This window comes from Lonchura striata, chromosome 2, assembly GCF_050655825.1.
Source record: "Lonchura striata isolate lonStrDom1 chromosome 2, ASM5065582v1, whole genome shotgun sequence".
Classification (NCBI taxonomy): Eukaryota; Metazoa; Chordata; class Aves; order Passeriformes; family Estrildidae; genus Lonchura; species Lonchura striata.
Window position 1 is genome coordinate 41,906,853 of NC_140704.1, and position 21,081 is coordinate 41,927,933.

General features: G+C 44.4%; 1 protein-coding gene across 3 annotated transcripts in view; it reads right to left on the reverse strand.

Annotated features, from left to right (window-relative positions):
* TRIM71 (tripartite motif containing 71) overlaps positions 1-19,373 on the reverse strand; it is a 54,215-nt gene extending 34,842 nt beyond the window's left edge. The window contains exons 1-3 of one of the 3 annotated variants that reach the window (XM_085573240.1): positions 19,236-19,373; positions 18,969-19,087; positions 17,956-18,883 (exon numbers count right to left, since the gene is read on the reverse strand). In XM_085573240.1, coding sequence (XP_085429366.1) covers positions 17,956-18,883; positions 18,969-18,982 — 942 coding nt within the window. In that variant the 5' untranslated portion in view covers positions 18,983-19,087; positions 19,236-19,373. Of the gene's footprint in view, positions 1-17,955; positions 18,888-18,968; positions 19,124-19,235 lie in introns of those variants that run through there. The other 2 variants (XM_085573241.1, XM_021525912.4) reach the window with 2 other exon arrangements.
* Positions 19,374-21,081: the final 1,708 nt, after the last annotated feature.

The following is a 21,081-nucleotide window of genomic DNA, read 5'->3' on the forward strand; positions in this document are numbered from 1 at the left end:
GCGAGCTGACTCGCTCCTTGTGTGTGAATTCACAGGACAACCCCACGTGGCTGGCTCAACATCCCAAATACAAGGATGTTCAAAAGCCAAATAATTGTTATCTGAAGCTCAGTGCACGTGCTGAGTTCAGTGCAAATATATATTTTGCTCTGCCTCCCCACACAAAAGCCAGGAAAGTGGATTCCAAAGTTCAAGCACGGTAACTACAGAGGAAATGCTGCAATCAAACACAGTTTCACTCTAGCAACATTTCCACCAAATTTAATGGACAAGGTTCTTGGATCCTTTGACCCAAGTCACACCAGTAACACGCCAACTATTTAGGGTTCATCTCCTACATACTTATTTTCATGACTAAAAACATCACAACTAGGAATAAAACAGAGCTCATACGCAGAACTATTCAATGCAGTATAAGCCTATTAAAAATTAATTGGCTAATAAGTTCCTTAACCAATAAAAGTAGTAGCAATCATTATTTAATCAAGGGATGATAGGAACTCTTTTAAGAGCAATTTCTTCTGCTATTTCTTTCTCTGTTCCCCATAGTTCATTATAAAGATGCATTTTCGGGGGGGGGAAGATGGCAAAGGCACTACTAACCAAAAGTTAGCACCTCCAGCCAGAGATACAGAGGTTGTGATGCAAAAACATCAGCATGTTCTAATGCATTAATAGTCTCCTCCTATTTTATGTGTAACAACATATTGTCACAAGGGCAAATCCATTTTAGCTATGGCTGAACTTTATGAACAGGATCAAGTTGCACGGCTTCCCCCTACCCAGCTGATGAATCTATTAAAAACAGAACCATCACCTCACATTTTTGTTAACTCCAATCTTGACTGGCAGAGACTGTCACTATTCCAGCCCTAATCCTGCACTATAAAAGGATCAGATGATTCCCCCCAAAATAGGAACTACTCAGTCCTCCATCTGCCCCACATAATTACTCTTTTCCTGACAGTCACCATCTTTTTCAACACAAAACACCAAGTGCTGCTTAGGTCCAAAATCAGTTTTTAATGCTGTCCCTGCTAACACAAGTACAAAAGCCCAGTCTGCATTCAGTGTAAGTATTTATGGACTCGCAAGCCTCCAAATTCCACCTAGAGTCACACTATCCTCCCTGAAACTTTTCCCAATGGCTGTCTCAAAGCAAGAGCCCATAAAGAGTTTATTTCATCAAATTGGAAGATGTATGAGGGGAAACAGGCTTGTGAACACCACCATATTTAACTCATTAGACTTTTTTCCAATGTTTCAGATTTTGACCATTTCAGGGAGGGAGGGAATTGAAAGCATTTACCATCAAGAGCCATGATTGATTTAAAAACAGTTTAGAGAAACAGGCAGAAGCAAGTGCAGGGCTTCCTTTCAAATTTGAAAAGAAACATATCTTGTTGTTGGCCCTCCGGTCACATTCAATGCTGTTTTTTCTTAGGACCATCTAAACAAGACAGATGTAGTCAGTATCCAGGCAGCAGCTGAAGCCTGAGCACTAGAAAAGCTCTCTGGGGTGGGGGATGGAGGGGAAAAGAGGCAGAAGAGAAGGAGGAAGCCATTTGGCTATAAAAAGGATCTTTCTTTCCTGTTGAAATGCAATGGTAAAGAGTGTCAAAATGGCTTAAGGGTGGGGAGGTCAAACATGTTTTGAGATGTTAAAAACACTTAAGCTTTGTCAAAAAGGCTGAAAAAAATCCTTAAGGTAGGTTTTTGTTCCTTTTTTTTTGTTCTAAGTTCAAAATACTTAGCCATCATAATAGCTGGAAGCAATCCTGAAATTTCCATTATCTGTTCCCCTTTATCAAATTAGTCAAAACTATTCAGTTAACATTTTATTCTAATGAATCTGTCACTACAGAAGCACTTCTGAAAATTACTGTTTTCCAGTAATTTTTAGATACATCATATAGTTGCCAATCCTTCCTCCCTTCAGCAAGCCTCCATTTTAAAAATCCATCACTACTGCTTACACAATGCAACTGACTCTGCACTAATAAGGATGCTGAAAAATAGGCACTAAATAGTATTTTCATTAATGCCACAGCACCAGCAAAATACATCTTTAATCTATATGCCATCAAAACTAAACACAAGACAGAGGGTTTTCTTCTAAACAAAAATACTTTAGTAACTTCTAGACTACCAAATTACTTCTCATTTAAATCCAATAATGAAATTTCAACAGTTCTAAATCTTGATTAACGAAACCAGGCAAGAAGGCTTAAAAAGCTTGTATAGTAACTTTCATCCTTTTCTAATACTTCACTAAGATCTGCAAGAAGGAAGCATATAACCTACACAGTGAAGCCTTATTTGCTAAGGCTACAGAAGATCTTTAAAGCTCTGCAGCTTATTTTCTAGTTTGTACTGCAGTAATACAAGAGTTTGTGTATTTTTTCTTAATAAGTAATTTACTTGTATGAAATAAGTAATTTACTTATATGAATAAGAGCCACTGGCACCCCAGGCCCCCCTCCTCTCCTACTGATGAGGAAGCCAGGCTCTCCCTTACTCTCCTTCTCAAGCCAGTCACTCCGGTTCGTCTATAAAAGTCTCTCCCACAAGAGACTCCAAACCACCATCTCAGAAGTTATATTTCAAAGTGCCTTTACAGGAAATTAGATTTACACCTGCCTCATTTTTGAGATGTGATTAAAACAGGGATGCAACAGCACAAAGCTGCTTTCCCACCATGACCTCCCACCCCCACACCTGAAGGGGCTGGGGCAGGGGGTGTAGAAAGAGACCACCTTTGAGAAAGGGTTTTGAGAGGTAACTTATGAACAGATGCTGGAAACGCAGATCCTCTTTTACCATTATGGAGCTTAAATTACACATCAAGAAATGAATTCCAGTTGCTAATATAGGAGCCAGGATGTTGTTAGCATCCTGACAATCCCACTCAACCACTGAAGTCTTTTCATGTTCTCTAAGAACCTTGTCTCTCTCTCTCAAGTTTCTACATTTCACTAAAACTCGGTGCTTAAGGTAGGGATTGCACTAGCTGGTGTTACAGCCCTTTGGGCTATGGGTGTCACTGCTTTGCACCAGAATTTTCTATGGGAAAAGTCCTCTGAGAAGTGGCATGTCAGACTTCTCTCTCACATGGGCACACCTAATTAAGTAGGAGTTCTTCCCAGCACTCATTGGACTGGCTTGTTAGAGAAAAAGCCAGCACTGGGGGTGTTCCTTAAGGTTAATTTTGTTTGTGGTGGGTTAACTGGGCTGAAGAAGTCATCCTTCTGTTCATGTTCTCGAGAATTAAGTTCACTGCACACCAGACAAACATGTGCCCAGCAAAACACTGTACGTTTACAGAAAAAAGACAAAGCTGCTTACAGCAAGAAAAAGCTTTTGGGTAGAAGCATAACTTCCTTTCTGACTGGGAAGTGTTCTGGAATTAACAGCTATTATAACCCCCCACAATATTGGGAATCCTGAAGCTGCAATACTTTAAACTACTTCTCAAGCCAGCTTCACTAAAACTGATATTAGAAACATGGTCAGAACCCATCACAGCCTTTCTTCCCCAACTGTAGAATTCACCATTTCATCAACATAGCTTTGACCAAAACCAAATAAAAATCAGTAGAAAATACTTTGTTAATTCCCTCTTAATGGCATAAAAGCTGAATCCCTTTCATGACAGGCATTACTTTTAGATGTCAGCACTGTTGCCAAATTGTGTGGTCAGCTAATCTAGTGAGTGCAGAAAGCCATCTTAGTACATTTTTTAAGGGATATATACTGCAATGGGTCAGAGTTGAAAGTCACTTGACCAATACTCCATCTTTTTGTTCCAGGGTAGAATCCACAATTATTAGGATATCCATACAAAAGCTCAAGTCTACAAAATGGTATGTTAAGGCTTTCACTACACCATCACTTAATTATTCAGGAGCACATCACAAGCAAAAAACTCAGAGAGGTCAGGATGGTGAGTAGCCAAGAGGCGGCAGTGTTCCTATCTGGTAAACAGGAAAAAGACTAATTATTAATAGCATTCTCTTTGGGTAGGAAGGCCAGTGGCATCAAAGTGCTGGACTGCAAGAGGCAGAGTTTCTAAACTGCTTCTCTCCCCCTTTTGGCTGCAACCCAGTTAAAACTGAACATCCTCTGCAGGCACTACAATCAGCTCCTGGCCAAAGCAATTGCCTTAAGAAGCAGTAGTAGTATACTACAACAAACATCCTAATTAGAGTAATTGAATGCATTTAGACAAGAAGGTGCCAATACTTTAATACTTTACTAGGCTTCTATAAATGAAGGCATTTTAAGACATTGTCTATGCAACCAAGGAGGTCTTTGTAATTGATAAAGAATTTTCAGATTTATAAAAAAAGTTGTACCTTAGCACAAAAAAAAAAAAAAAAGGAGGGGGGGGAAGAGTAACTCTATAAATTCGTACTTAAATTTCACTTGGCATTTAAGCTAGCCTAAGGAAATCCCAAGACTGCCTCACCTCTGAATTTTTAACATGGTTATTGAACACTGGAAGATGAAGTTTCAGTTCACATGTTCAGTGCAAAGGTCACAAGTTCTGCAAGACCATGATCAGAAACATTCCAGGGCAGCATTGCTTAATTCATGGCAACAGCTTTATTTAACAAAAGCACTCGAGGAATGGTTTCCCTCCGTAACTCGAAACAAGTAAGCTTACTCCAAGAAGTGGCTTCTTTGACCACATGAGAGCTGGGTGTTTTGAGAATTTGTTTTGGTTGGTGGCTTTGTTTCTTTTTATTTGTTTAAACTTTGATTTACAAATATCTTTCATTCTGAAAGCATTTCCACCTAGCTATAGCAGAAAAAGAGTGATGGCATTCACATTTGACAGGAATGTCACCCCTGCCTGGAGAAAAACAGATACATGAAATGGGGAAAAACAACTGACACACCATGATATTCTGACTCATACTGATCTAGGTAAGTAGATTCCAACAACAGCCATTTGTTCCCAGTGAACGGACTAGCAACAGTTCTCCCAGGCTAGACAGGGGTTTCTGAAGAGGGGTTTCCTTTCTTAGATAGTATGTGTAGCATTTTATATCATTTCATATCATGCTGCACAAAAAACTTGTGCTACTTTATTAGAATATGTACATCCAAAAGAAGTTACTAGATTTGGAGCTGTGTCAGTCACCTTAGATTATTTCCCCTTACTACATCCCTCCTTCAGCAAGGGACTACATAGCTGCCTGTCAAAGTACCTCTGCCAGGGGAGCCCAATGGAAAACTGCCCATCTACATCCAAAATCTGAATTCACTGACACAGGTGGATAACACTTATGCACACCTTATTGAAAAACATTCATACCAGGAAGCTTTGGACCAAAAATCATACACCACTACATATAATGAGAAAATTGTTCTCAAGGGGAAGAATAAACTGCAAAAAGCTGAAAATTAGGATAGAATTATAATTAGGGAAGTTATCATTATCCCAAATAGTTTGTCTGATTTTCATCCCTAGAGAAGTCATATACACACGTACCTAAATTCTGCAATGAGGTTAATGCTGTGTTCTCATATGCTGAGGAATAACTGGATGAAACAAAATTTCCAAGACAGCATTCCATGTCAGTGAGTCTCTCACCTGCTGGCAGCACATTTGGATAGGATACAGTAATCTCCGCTGGGAGGTATACTGTTCTATTTTTTTATTTTGGTCTTTGTTTTGATATGCAACACTTCCTCTTTACAGTCTATCCCCTAGTTGATGAAAAGTGTTTCCTTTTATGTTTCCTCCTGGGATGGTGTTAAAATTAATTTAAAATTAAAACACCAACCACATTAATGAAAATATTGTGTTCTTCTGTAGACAAGATCATATTGAATTTCATGCATTATATGGTATTTTCAGTTGAGTCCATGATTTTTTTCTGTTGCTTACATTAGAGAATTAACATTAAAATAACACAAGATAGGACACCATCAAGGCTTCCCCATGATAATTTAAAAATTTAAGGACACATTGTAGACAAGTTACTCTAAAATACATACTCAACAGCTTTCCTTTTTCCTGAAACAGCTGTATTGAACACTGGAGAAGACAAAACAGCAGTTCTGACAGGGTACTGGTTCAATACATTATTCCTAGATTGATTAACTGTCAAGATTTATCTTTCATTTAGGAGAAAATAAGTTGGTGTTATTAAGGTAGCCAAACCCTCATAAATACTATATAAAATGATGTTTACATGCATACATTGACAATATATAATGAAGACAAATGAATTGCAATGAAAAAAGTGTATTACTGAACAGCTGAGAGGAATGAACACTTGTTCCATGTTTACACAGTGACTTGCACTACCAAAAACCACAACATTTTAAAAGTGAGATGCCTAGTCACAAGAATGATTTATAATGAAATGTACAACTATGGCTGTCACAAAAAATTTTCAAAGCATCTGTGTTATTCAGTTTCCTTCTCTAAGTTTAAGGCAGAGCTGGTGAAGGAAATGAGACGAACAGGTTTGGACAAGAGAAAGGGACCTTCAATATGTCTTCAGTCCACACCATTGTGGAGTTCCATCAACTGAAGCTCCTTAGCAGCCCCTGTTCTCTGCTGAATGGCACAGGCTGGCATTAAGAACAGGTGTCAGAAGTGGTATCAGAATAAAAATGCTATGAATTGTATTTACAAGGATGTTAATTGAAAGGCATGACTTACTCTAAGAAACTGGTGGCCAAGTGAGGCAGCTGAGTAACTCCTCACAAAGCTTCTGCAACTAGACAAGCAAATTGGAAACCACTTAAAACTAAGTAGTTTAACACCCTAAATAACTTCAACAACTATAAAAATTATGGTACTCTCTGAAGAAAACTATAAGTTAATTGCTTGCATCTAAGAACTGATATATGAAAATGAAACTATTAACTTAAAAAACAGCTCAAGTTGTGTGGTTTTTTTTAATTGCAGTTTGTGAAACTAAGCTTATATTAGTTAATGCCTGCACTTTTAAATTATGGTTTTCCTATTTGTTTTCACAGTGTATAAAGTTTTTTGGCATTGTTGCCAAGAGACCAAGATAGGAGCACTAGTAAAGACTATCAGTAATCACGTACTACTTGAACTCCCTTCACTGGCTCAGAGGCATAGGAAAAGAAATTAAAGGACTGGCAAGGAGGTGATCCAGTGAAAGAAGAGCCTCTGGATCTGAGCCAAGCCCAACTATGCCACTACAAGCTCAAGTGGCCAGCCACAGAATCCAACTACTCCGGTCTTTGCAGACATGCTGACCTTACCTATATTCCAAGTCAATGCCAAAGCCTCCTATAAGGGGAAATGAAATGCACACATTATATTAATTGCAACTGCAGTGCTTCAGAACTTCCTGCAAAAATCTCTCTAGTGGTTCTCTAGAAGACCTGGCTTCCTATATCATAAAGAATTTCCAACTGTTACCACAATGTACCAACATGCACTAACCATGCACCCATATGTAACATCATCAGGGTGTACAACTGCTCCCTGGAAATATCTGAAGAATACCACTTGGAATGAGGGGCCCACATGTACCCCATCAGGTTCAGCAGAACATTGCCTTAGAGGCTTTCTACTTGTTTTGGTAAGAGACAAAGAAATTAGGCTGACTTGACACAACTGTTCCTGAGGAACAGTTCAGATTCAGAGGCATGTAATGAACTACTTTTGACAAGATGCAAAGGTGGGATAATTCCACCTTTGCCAGAAAAGCAATAACATGAACATGAAATTGTGTTTGTTTTGACAAGTCACAATTGTCTAAAACTCAGGAAGTTTATCAAATTTGTATGTATTGGGAAGTGCATACAAATGGAGAAAGCACTGGGAATCGCTCTCAGGAGTGGCTAGAGGTTTGGAGTGGACAGCCTTCCAGCAAATTGCCAGCTACACAGTGAAAGTCAGCTCAAGACTTCAGGCGTGTTTCCACTCAGCCCAGCCTGCTTGGACTGCCCACTACGGACCTCCTTATGAGCCATCCCACCAATCACCACACTGGGTAATTCAAGTAAGGGAGCCATGCTTCAGCAACAGAAAGCTCAGGGGCCATGCATTAATTATCTAGAAACAGGCTCAGAACCCTTGAAAAAATTAGTAATGCAAGAAGAGTGCAGGAGCTACCATGGAATATTGTAAATTAAAATACATGCTGTCTGGAACAGAGAAAGAAAACATCACCTTCATGGTAAGAGAGGGCATGTAGTTACATTTTGGAACTGTCAACAGCCACCATTTAGAACTCTAATCCAATTCTTAATTCTAACCTTATCACTGTTTCCATTATACTGGGAGAGGCAGGCATTATTACATCTGCTCCCTCACTGACAACTATTAAGTACAAGAGGAAGAAGCAAGGAGAATATTAAATCTTACCCCCATTACAATTTTAGTACATACAAGAGCAGCACTGGAAAGACTGGGACCTCAGTGTTTTAGGAATTCTTTTGTACTTCATCCTTTCCAATTCCCTAATGTTTTGTTATTGTTGCTTGTTATTTCTTTCTTTAGGGTAGAATCCACTCCAGACCACTGCCTGATCTTTCCAGTAGCAGTTTCTTCATTATGATAATTCTTTTTTCTTCTTCCATAAACTGTCCCTCCTTTCTTCCCATCCAATATTTTCACATTCATTTAAAAGCCTTTAAGAGAAGTTGACACCAAATACATCCTGTTGGGACATAACTGCAACACTGTAGGTACTCCTAAAGTAACTAGCCAGGGGAAATTATTTTCCATTATTTCAGTCTAGTATTCAGTCAATTCAGCTGAATTCTATTGTATCATTATCTGCACAATAGTGTCTACAACTTGCAAGCACTTCAGTGGGAGAAACAATTTTCATTTTCCCCTACAAATAACCCCTTCTCTGAAGGGGGATTGTTTGGGTCTCACAGCAACTTTAGCTAGCTTGCTGATCAGTCAGCCATTGATTTAAGAAAATCTGGTTTCCAATCTGTTCATCTAGCCACAAAAGCCATGTTTGGGACACTCAGCCGGCTCATTCGGCAGCCAATTTCTTAACAGAGAAGCCATGCCTTTCTCAAGTAACATCCTTGTATGGATCAAGTATTCTTGAAATTTGAGTGACTTTGTCTAGCAGGCTGCAGACCCCCTTCACGCTCCAACTTCAATGTATTAAATCTCCAGTGCCTTTGGGCATACCATATATAGCGGTGGGGGCGGGGTGTGCTGCAGGGGGCTGGAATTTAACCCTTTAGCAGCACTGCTTTTAAAGGGGGGGAAAAAAAAAAAAGGAAGGCTTGGAGGCATGCTGCTCCTTCTTGCTATGCTCTGAGAAAGTTCTTCCTCAAAGTAACAGACCCACTCTGCCTCACATATACATGCACTTACTAAAACATCTTGGAACTATAAAGTTGACTTCCAAAGCACAGCAGAACACAGCAGCAGCAAGAGAACCTCAGCAATAGTAACCTTGTCAGGCAACCCATGCTGACTCGCTCACTGGTGCGCCACACTACCAACCCTGACACAAGACAGCAGCATTTCTCTAGTCCCTGATCCAGCACTAGGTTGGATTATGAAGCTTAAGGGCATCCGTAATGCAGTTTTCAAGCTTTGCTCACACCCAATATTTAAGGCTAGATTTTTATTTGTACACTTAGCTGCCTGACAGTGTGAATAGCTGCATAAAAAGAGCCACTTAAGTGAAGGGGGAGGGAAAAAGGGAAGATTTGATATTTCATAGCTACATTTTACCCCAAATAATAGTTTGCCTTTTGTTAACCAAGAGCAGCTAAACAAAAGACTGTACATTAGGTTTTTTTAGCATATGTCAGCCACTCTGGGCAGCAAGTACCTAGACATCCAAACAGAATCCACAAAACCCAAGACAACATGGGAAATGGGGAAGTTACAGCAACAAGCTCTAGCACTACCATCCAAGAATCACACTGAAGCTTGATTGCTGAATTTCAGGTCCTTGCCAGCCTTTTAATCCAGCCAAACACAGCATTTGATAGTTCTGTACATTCACAATACCTTGCCTAGCAAAAGGAAATATTTACAGTAGATGGTATTTTATAACAACATTGGCTATCCACAAAATATATTGGGAGGGGCATGTAATACAAGCAACCAACTGAAAAAGATAGGGTTTAGCAAACTTCACAAAACACCTTTAAATATTTTGGTTATGCATGGAGACCAAGCAACATTAGAGCAAAAATGATGCAACACAAGTTTAGCTATTACCTTTGGCTCACTAAAGCATCATTCTCCCCCACAACACAGATTAAAGGGTGAGCATTTGCTGTTCTCACATCCCTGGAAAGCATTGGTATAAAAGAGCAGCCTTGGTGATTGCTTGTGTGCTCTTAGGAGAGAATACTGTAGTAACAAACAGGAGTAAAACATAGCTACTGAGCTGACAGCAGTCGCCTTTGGTTGGGTTCATTTGTCTACTTCTGAAATTAGTTTAAAGACAATTCACATGTTTCTTCAGTTGAGGTTTTCTCTGTAGCATTCAAGGCATATCTCACAATCCCCAGAATTTTAAGTACCCAACTCTGAAAAGTGATTCTCACCCACTGCCAGTCCAGCAAGTTTAGAGCTTGCCTCAAGTCGCCTCCCTACTGCTGGGAGGTAATCCATTTTCTCCCAGTCAGCACCAGTACAGAGGCATACAGAATTATAAAACAATAAGTATTTGAAGTTTCCAGTCCAAGTCTTAGTCACTTCAAAAATATTTCAACCACATATGAAGGAAACTGCTAACTAGTCATCATCCTAGCCAGCAAGTTCACCATCTGGGGTTTTAGCAATGCATGCTACACACTCAAGTGAAATAACAGGAATGGAGCTCTTATTTCTTAGAGCTGAACACATAACTATGAATTAATTCTTCTGTCAATATTGCACACATATCCAAGATGCCTGAACAACACAGAATATATAGTCATGAGCCTCATCTGTGGGTACTGGGTTTTATTCCTTTTCATACTATGCTATACAGCTAGAGCTTTTAAACCTGGCCAACATTTTTAGTTGCTTAAAAAGATTAGCAGCTATACTAAATTCTATAACTGAAAAGAATTTATTTTGTTGAGGCTGATAGCAGAAGAAGAAACAAGTAGCTGAGAATCAAAAGAACTTTAGAAAAGAAGCACACTACTGTCTTAGCCACATGCAATTTTTCTTTAGGATGATAGAGCAAGGAGGAATAAAATAACATCTGAGGTGAGATTACATAGTAAAGAAGTTTTTGTACTCAAGGTAGAAGTTGACAGACATTGCTCCAATTCCTTAACATGTGTTTTGTTCCATTTCTGTAACTTGATTCAGATGCACAAGCTTAATTTGTTAGGAGGACCAAACCCATCCCACCCACAGAGCCCTTCTTCAAGCACAGCCAGGGAAAGGAGAAAACAAGCCATGGAAGGGGCTAAAGCTGAACCCAAAGAAAACAGCTGAAACAAAGTCAATATGCTGGATATATTTTGGGATGAGGGACATCCATTCATTACATTAACCAATATTTGGATTGCCAAGCAGTAGCCAGTCCCATCCAGTATTTCTACACTTTTTTAAAGACTTTGAATGATAGGTTAAAAGCATTAGTAAAAATTATGTACTACATAACTGATCCAAGACTTTATTTGTAACTGATCTACTGAAAGTGGATTACAGCTGAAGACAGTAAACCCCTTCTGTGATATGTTATCTGTGGTAACATTAGTCTTGCATTCAGTGCATTGTTTGTGCAGCTTAAGATCTGTGCTCTCAACACATCATGATTCTTTCTTTTCCTGATGGAAAGACACCAACAACTTTGCAGGAAGGAAGGGAATATGGGAGGAAAACTAGGAAGACACTGGGTCAAGATAGTATTGAAAGAGGAATGATGCCACCTTGACTTTAAAACAGAGGAACTAAGTAGTTTTCCTTTAAGGAAGCATGGTCTACCAAGCATGTTTACACACTCTGAAGATTTAGCTGAAAGGAGAATCTGCTACACATTATGAAAGATTTCATCACTAAATTGAAGCAAATATTCTGCTAGACCTTCTCTTCCAGTTACAAGATAGACTTCAAGGCATCAGTTCTAACAAAACTGTAATTTAAAAAAATTATGGGTATACAGCGGTCTAGTTTCATGCCTGTTTATTGTATGCCTATCTCCAGTTGTATGTCAGTACAATCTCAGAGGTCAATGCTGCAACCTGCAAGCATTAATACTCTTACACACAACAATACTCCTGCGTTTTCAAAGACAGGCTCTAAGTAAAAACAGTCTATGAAAGTTGCTGGAACATCCAAGGCATTTCTGCTTCTTCCAAATTTTACTCACTGAAAATTGTCTAAAGTCGTGTTTAATTAAGCCAGTAGTGTAACAACCATATTATCACTAAGAGAAAGACCTGACAACTTTGCTGTATTTACCCTAAAATGGTGAGCAGATTTCAACACCAGTCAACTGCAAAGCAGGGGGGGTTTGGATTCTCCAGTATGGTATAAAAGCTGTTTCAAAACACAAAAGTTTTAATTCTCTTACTAGAGAGAAGGAGTTAAATAAAATGACTTCTGAATGCAGGGAAGAGCCAGGATCTAAAGATGTGATGGGAAAGAGGCATCTAAAGGGAAGGTAAAGCAGAGTAATCCCAGAGGTTTAACACATGATAGCTGAACAGTATATGTAAGTTTAAAAATATTGGGATAAAAAAAAGATTATTCCAACCCCTTATCATCCTAAGGATGTTAAATCCACATTCCATATATCACATATGAACAAAATAACTCACTACCCTGCTTTCTTCATCAGGAAAGTCAAAAAGGAAAACACAACTGTCAGTAACCTAATCTGAAGCACTGATGGGCACCTGTATGTGCGTTTGATATCAGAAGAGAAGACATAGTAATTATGATAAATGAAGGCTGCATGAATACAAAGAACTACATGCAGTTTCCTACATACACTGGAAGCATGAATTTCTCTAGCATATTTTTTCTCTAAAGCTGAAGCTCTAGCAGTAACAACACCAGCAACACAAAGTGTCCCATTTTAAAACCACTGCCTCTGGATACACTCCTAAATTTTTTAATCTTTTTGTTAGGTGGCAAAACCCTTAGTCATTACAAAGAGAAACAGCAAGAGCCTGTACCACACACTGCAGTTTCATATAAATAACCCCTGAGCAAGAAATGCAGAACTGGAACTGGGAACTCAGGCATACTCCCACTGCATCAGGCAACTACTTTGGTGAGACGTGTGGGTGGATGGCACTGGGAGCGCCACAGAGAAAAGCTCAGCATTTGGCCATGTGGAAGGCCATTACACAAAAGCAACCACATTTAACCTACCATTCCTGTCCAACCACTCTATTCCTTCTTTCCCTCATACCAGTTCAGCTTGCAATTAAACTTATACCATTGCTAGCAAAGGGGAAAAAAGTTTTTTGTCATGTTAAATGAGTTAAATTGGCTCTCAGAAGCATCTCCTGAGTGCACACAGCCAAGCCTGGTGAGAACAGAGCCCCTGTTCTCTGAGTAGCCATGAGATGTTAAGACAGCTTACTCCCTATTGTGAAACCACAACTTCACCCTACATTAGAGCAGCCTATGACAAATTCAATCAGCAAATTTAGCCAAGGTACCAGATAAGTAGCTTTCAGTTCAGCTGACAGCTATGCAGTTGAATGCTTTCACCTATACATGTACAATCCTTCAAAAATTGCATCTTTCACAACCTGTAAAACAGTAGGAAGGAATATGTTTTAATTGTAATCTAAAAAAATAAAAAATCCAGGTATATATGCAACCCCAGAATTCAACATAGCAATCTGATTTTAGTGAGCCTTATCTACATGCTCCAATAGCTTCATGAACCATTGCAACTCACAGATATGGCAAAAAACTTAAGAGTTTGGAAATTAATCTGATCAGTTAAGAACCTGACCAAAGACAGACATGATGCAAGAAAGAACAGTGTGTCTAAGGGCAAGGGGAGAAATGCCTTTAGAATTCTTTCTTGCAACAGAGGGAGCTGTGGTGCTACAGGGTTTTGTCTTATGCGCCTTGGTAGTCTGTGAGCCATTTCTAAAATGGAATCTGTAGAGCAACTAGAAGGGTCACACACCATTAAGCTGACTGAATTTGGCAACTCCACACTTTCCCTAGAAAGTGTTAGAAGTCTGCTGTTAAAGTGTTTTGACCATCCACCACTGTTATCATGAAATTATATTCAAGTACACAGGAGCTGAGCTCTGGCATAAATGAAACCCCAATTATTTAGTTTCAACTTGTGGCATTTTTCACTTTCTGCAAACTCACTTGAATTTAGATAGTTTATCAATACAAGCCAAGTGTCCTACAGCTGTTTCAACATTTTCTCAGATCACGGTTTAGTTTACAGCCTATTAATACCTCCAAGAGAAGAAAAATAGAGGTACTCTTTCAGTCCAAGAACACATTGACATATCAGGGAGGATATTTGATTTAATTATAGGTAAGACTAAAGCAAAATCTTTTTCAAGTTCTCCATCTAGTTATTATAAAAACAATAACATCCTAGTTGCTACTGCAGCATTGATAGTACTGTACACACAAAAAACCACTGCCAGACAAAATAAAATTATCAGGGTTACTTTTGTAGAATGCTTTGAAACATCTGAAAGTAAGCATTTCCCCTGCTGCCACGATAGCATTTTACATCAGACAGTGAGGTTCCCAGTAGTAAACCACCAATTTCAACAGAAGCTCAATAACAAATAATTCGCTTTTGCTTTCTGCCCCAACCCCAACAGTTTTATTCACCTACTTTCATGCATCACTGTAGTCTCTGCAAGCAGTGAAAGCCGTGTCCAGGAAAACATGAAAGCAGTGCCCAGGATTCCACTCCCTAATGTTTGCCACTAGTGTAACAGTCAATATTCTCTGTTTCAGAGACTGAATTATGTACTTACAGCACACAACAGGAGCCAACAGCTCAACCAAGACCAGAACTACCTCCACTAAAAAGAGACTACACACCAGATATCCCAGTTAAGAGCTGAAACCTGCATTTAGAGGATGAGCAACTACATTGATCTTGTCTGGCAAATGTGTATGTGTACTCTTGTTTTGAAACTGGGAACTCCCTGTAAGTAATCACCCCTGGTGCTATTTGCCTTCTCACTCGAGGGAGTCTCAAAGCAGAGGTGGAATGAGGGAAAATTATGGGGAATGGACAGTGATTCCCAGAAGGAGGGGTGGAAAGACCAGACAAGAACAGGATGAAAGATAACAGATGAGTAGCAATACTGGGACAGGAGTATCATGTTCTACGCAAGAAGGCACAAAATAAGGGCACCAGCAACTTCTGTGCAGAAAACCCTCAGGGATGGGGTCAAAGTCCTTTTAACAGGGTAAGGAGGATAGATCCTGGGGAAGGAGAACTCTGAAATTTAAGAGAATATAAGAAATTTAAGAGAATTACTCTCCAGCAGCTTGCAGATGAGATCTGCCTATGCCCAAACCTTACCTGCATAAATTAATCTGAGGGAATATCCTGTTCACCAGTTCTTCTCACATACTAATATTAAGGTTTCAGGCTACCATTCCTGTCTTGCATTTTAGGTTTGTTTTTACACTATTAGCCCCACAAAGCGCCTAAGTGATGCACTAAGTACTCTCCTGGAAGGCTGCCTTTCTATTATAGTTCCTTTTATGAGGCTGTAAATAGCATTCCTAAACAAGCAATAACCCCCAGTTTTGCAGCCACCCTTTCTCAGAAAAAAAAAAAAGTTGTACACCTCACCCATATTTTTAGCCAAGTGATAAAGATTTACAGGACAAACTGTTCCCAACAGTCACTCTCCTCCAAACAATTCCTCTGGAGTGAATAATAAATACTTGCAAAAATGCTGATCAGGCACACCTGCATTAAGGAGCCACCAAAACTAATCAAGAACAGTAGTAGATCATTAATTTGCAGAATAAAAGCCTTTTTCAACAGGAGCTGAATGCTTGAAAATACTTACTTGTTTTAAAACAATTTCTAGGTCTACAGGACCCAGGAACACCCAAACCCAATCCTTTAAGAGGTGTACTCTTTTCAGAGGGCACTGTTGAGAGTAAAATTATGTAAAATAAATTAAGCTTTTTCAGAAGTTACTTCTAGAAAAGCCGTACACTTTAAGCAAGGCTGGAATACCTTTGTCCTCTTTGCAATTTAAGCTTTTAAGTCCACAAAATACCTTGGAGCTCCTATCCCAGCTACTTTTTTGCTAAGTGATTCAGACTACATTGCATTAGGAGCTGGATATTCTATGCTATGGCCAAAAGCCCTCAATTGTTTCGTTTCACACAGTTCAAAAAGAACTTTCATCCTACTAAGAACACAAAAACCTAGAAGCTTTCTAGCCTGTACCATAAGACCAAAGTTATACTCCAAAATGAATGCAGAAAGATGTTTTTTCCTAGTGCCTTAAAAACATCATGCCTTATTTCAGTCTAGCATTCAGTATTACACAAGTGCATTAGGAAGCCCAATCTTAGGGAGATACTGATACCACAAAAAGCTGTAAGCAGCCCAGCTGCCATGTTTCTGGGTTGCCTTTTTTTGTTAAAAGACTTGATTGGTCTTTAATCACATTTAATGCCTCCCAAATATTATTTTAAGGTCCTTCTTTTTCCACAGAATTCATACAGTGTGTCCTCTGCCACTAGTAACTTTAAGAAACCCAAAATGCCAGACCTTTCTAGAATTATTTCATAGCTACAGCAACATTAGGAGATAGAAAAAGTGTCCCTGAAAACTGAAGAAAAAGCATCACCACATTTCCCTAGGCTAAATGTCTTCGTGTATCAGTTAAGCAAGCATCCCACAGGAAACTCTTGTACCACCCCTGTCCTCAGGCAGGTTTTCCCCTGAAGCCCCTTGTTGTGTTGTCCAATTTCACCCTGAGAGGAAACTACCTCCAACACCGGTTACTGGAAAATTCCAGCAAAATCCCCGCGTTGACCCCCGCCCCCCCCCCCCCCCTTCCAAAGCAAAAGGGGAAAGTCAGCAGATCGCTATTTTCCAGCTTCAAACGAAAAATCAAGTTTCAGACTATCACAGTAAGAAACTAGCCCAATGAAACGTAAGACACTTTCAAGTACATTTTGAAGAAGCCACTGCCTCTTTTAAGATCTACAATACCACACTTAGGGTCACCAGAATCAAAATTTGCAAAGCCAAAGCGTTTTAAATTAACACCACATAAAGCAGGTTTCTGTTTTTGCATCAGTAGATGTTTGCCACCACAGAAGCAGACAAGATATTGACCAAAAGCAGTAGATGTAGCTGGCATATACAAGCGTGAGTATCTCTGCTAACTTTTTCACTACCTTTTACTTATTTAGAATTAATTAATCAAAAGGGTGTCCTTTTCTCAGCACAATTATCTTCCCTCCCTGTTTATTCGTTTTTCTTTGTCCAGTGAGTCACACGCCGAACACGGCTGTGCAAAACAGACGCTACAAACCAGTTTAACTTAGCATTGGGACTCTGGGGGCCCCAAACCTTTCTCCTGCATCTCCACGGCCCCGCCACCCCTCGGTACGCGCCCGACGAGCTTCTGCGGAGCACAGCGCCCGCAGCAGCCCACTGCCCCCGCTGCAAACCCTTCACGGGCAGACCGGGGCTCCGCCGGCGGCCTCCGAGGGCAGCACGTCCCGCACCTCGCGGAGGGGTCCCGCACCTCGCGGAGGGGTCCCCCGCCTCGCCTCCTCCTCCTCCCGGGCGGCGGCGCGGAGCAACGCCCGGCGGCAGCGGGGCGCACCCGGGCCGCCGCCGCCCCGCCGCACGCCCTCCCCGGTGTGCCAGCGGCTCCGCCCGCATCGCCCGCGGCCGGAGCGGCGCTGCCCCGCGGCCCCGCGGCCGGTCCCCGCCGCCCCCGGCCGCGAGCGATGCGGGCGGGGCCCTCTGGCGCCGGCCAGGGGCGGGAGCGCGGCCGCCCCTTCCCTCCCTCCCGCGCCGCGCTCACCTCGTCGTCGTGGTGCTGGCAGTAGCTGGCCCGGTCGGGGAAGACAGAGAGGATGTTGTATGGCGAGGCGGGGTAGGGCGGGCTGAGGGCGAGCGGCGCGGCGGGGCCAGCGGCGGCGGGGCCGGCGGCGAAGCGCTCGATGAAGTGGTCCTTGGTGAGGCGGACGCGCTGGTGCGCCCGCACGCAGTTGTCGCACAGGTGCTCCTGGCAGTCGAGGCAGCGGGAGCTGGCGGCGTTGCCCTCGTCGCAGGAGCTGCAGCGGGGCTCGCCCTGCCGGCTGTGGGGCCGCCGCAGCAGGAGCGCCGCCGAGCCGCCGCCGCCGCCCGAGGAGGAGGACGACGACGACGTCGAGGAGGGCGCGGCCGAGGCGGCGGCGGCGGGCGAGGAGCCGGCGGCGCGGGGCGGCCCCGGCGGCGGGCGGCCGTGGTGCCGGTTGTTGCCGCCGCCGCCCCCGCCCGACCCCGCGGCGGGGCCGGCCCCGGCGGCGCGGCCGTTCTTCTGCTCGTCGGCGGCGGCCGCCACGACGACGACGTCCAGCAGGTTGCTGAGGAGGAAGTTGGAGGAGGGCAGCGCGTCCATGCCCGAGGGCTCCGAGATCACCACCTTCTGGTCGCAGATGGGGCAGCGCAGCTTGAGCGCGTCCCCCGCGCCGGGGTGCCGCTGCGCCTCCAGGCACTGGCGGCAGAAGGCGTGCAGGCAGGGCAGGACGTGGAGCCGCCGCGGCGGGCCCCCGCAGGAGGAGCCGCCGCCGCCCCCGGAGGAACTGGAGGTCTGCGAGGAGGACGAGGAGGTGGAGGAGTTGGACGAGAGGGGAGCCGGCGAGCCGCACATCTCCTTGCACAGCGGGCAGATCTGGAAGTCGGACTCTGGAAACGAAGCCATTTGAGATGGGCCTGACTCCCCGATGGGGGGCAAAAACGTGTCCCTCCTACCTCAAAAAAGAAAAAAAAATAAGAAAAGCGTGGGCGGAAAAGCAGAGGCGCGGGGAGAAGGTAGTTCTGCAAGCAGCTTACAAGCAAGCTGGCATCGATCAGTCGTTTTGCCAAGTGGGATCGATGGGCCGGTTTTGCAAATACGGTGTCATCGATCCGGCGGTCTGCAGGGAGCTGGGTCCTCTCCTCGTACCTCGCTGCTGCGGGGAGGGGGGAGTATTTTTGGTATCAAGGTGTAGCTGTCCCGTTCTCCCTTAGTAAATGGATCCTCTCTTCCCTCTCATGTACTTAACCCCCGATCCCCCGTTGCATTAGACAAATTGTATTGATTCCCCGATCGGTCAATACCTCACACAGTCTTCTCATCTCCCCCTCGGGTCAGCAGTTTGACAACGTGGTTTGGTTACTTGTCCTCTTCCTCAACAGAAAGTGCATGGGCGCCGACCGCCCGATCCCCGCCGCATCCAGCGGGGACCGAACTCTGTCCGCCGGTGCTTGGCTCCGGTTCCCACGGCCGCAGAACCGGGTCGGGGCGGCAGTGCAAGTCCCTCTCGGCCGGGCGGGTGCGGGGGCAGCAGGGGCTTAAATCAAGTTTCGCTCTTTCTTCTTGGGGCGTTGGTTTTTTTCCTCTTTTCCTTTAAACCTGTGCTTGTCGGGGGGGAAGGGGAAATTTCGTTTCAGTTCCCCCCTCCACTTTTGCAATCCAGAGCAGCTCTAGGAGAGAGAGAGGCACTGAAACACAGTGGCCAGGCAGACTTCTCCGGCTCCAGTCTTCCCCCGCCGACGCCTGCTCCACCACCGCATGACTGGGGGGTGGGGATGGAGAGCGGCGTTGGTGCCCACCCCACCGGCAGAGACTCACGCTGGCGGGACGCGGAGGAGGAGATGGGAAGAATAAAAGGGCTCCGAGGACGGCCAAGAAGGGCAGTCCCTTCTCTCGCCTCTCCGAGTCCCGGCTCCCGCCGGACGCCTTCCTTTACTTGGGGCTTCCCGCGGAGGGCAGCGCCGAGCCCGCAGCAGCCCCGGCACACGCGGTACCCGGCGGCTCGGGCGGCTGCTGCCGGCCGCTCAGTGCCGCGGGCTCGGCGCGGCTCGCAGAGGCTGCTGCGGCCGGGCAGAGGAGCAGCGGCAGGTCCCCGCCGGCCGCCCTGAATTATTCATGGGGGGTGTATTATATTCGCTCGCACAAATTGGAGCCGCTGTGCAATGCTATCCGAGAGCGCTACGCTCGCCCCCTCCTCCTCCTCTCCGGTTCTCTCTCGCTCTGAGCCCCTGCAGCGCCTAGGATCACATTTCCTTTGTCATCTCGCCTCTTCGCGTGGTGTTTTATTGAGAAAACAAAAATAATATAAAACGCGAAGAAGAGGCGAGAGGAGGCGTGGGGGGCGGCGGGAGGAAAGCAGCGAAAACCAAAACGCCCGCCTCCCCCGCGATCTGCCGAGCCGGAGCCCACCGGCCCCGGGGGGTAAATTAGCAGGAATTACTCACTGATGCGGCAGCACCGTCCCGGGCGGCGTGGGATCCGCGGAGAGCCATCGCGCCGGGCGCCTTCCCCGCCTGGCGGGGTGCGGAGGGCGGCCCCGGGGGGGGCGCGGGGCTGGCGGCGGCGCTGGCTCCGGCCCCGCTGCGGCCGCCGGCACTGGGGCGGCGCGGCGTGCGGGAGCCTTTTAAGCTCCGACGGCGCGGGCTGACTTCCGCCCGGCTGCGGGGGGCGGCCGGGGGGCGGCGGCGGCGGGCAGGAAACATTCGCCCTCCTCCGGCCCGACCTGCCCCCATCCGTCCGCATCCAGCCCCCTTCGCCCACCCCACATCTTTTGATAGCGCCGGTTTCAGCGCCGGGGACCCCCCTACCACCGTGGGTCTGACGCGCCGCGGCTCGGGCGGTCGCCAGACCCTCGCGCCCTTTTTGGGTTTGGGAGGAGAGCGGGGGGCTTCGGGGCCGTTCTTTGAAAGCACCGAGGCGTTAATGCAGCTTTAAACATTAAGTCCCTCGAGAAATTGTTTTCTGATGCCCAGTCTAGGGGTGACGGGCTCCTCTCCGCGCTCTTGCGGTTGCCGCCGGGTCTGCCGTGCTCGGGGGGGGGGGGGAGGTGGCTGCTGGGCAGGGGCCGGCGCTTCCTCTCCTTCAAAGTGACGCGATGGAGTTAGCGAAAATCAGCGGGGATGCCATTTGCGATGCTGTGAGACCGCGCTT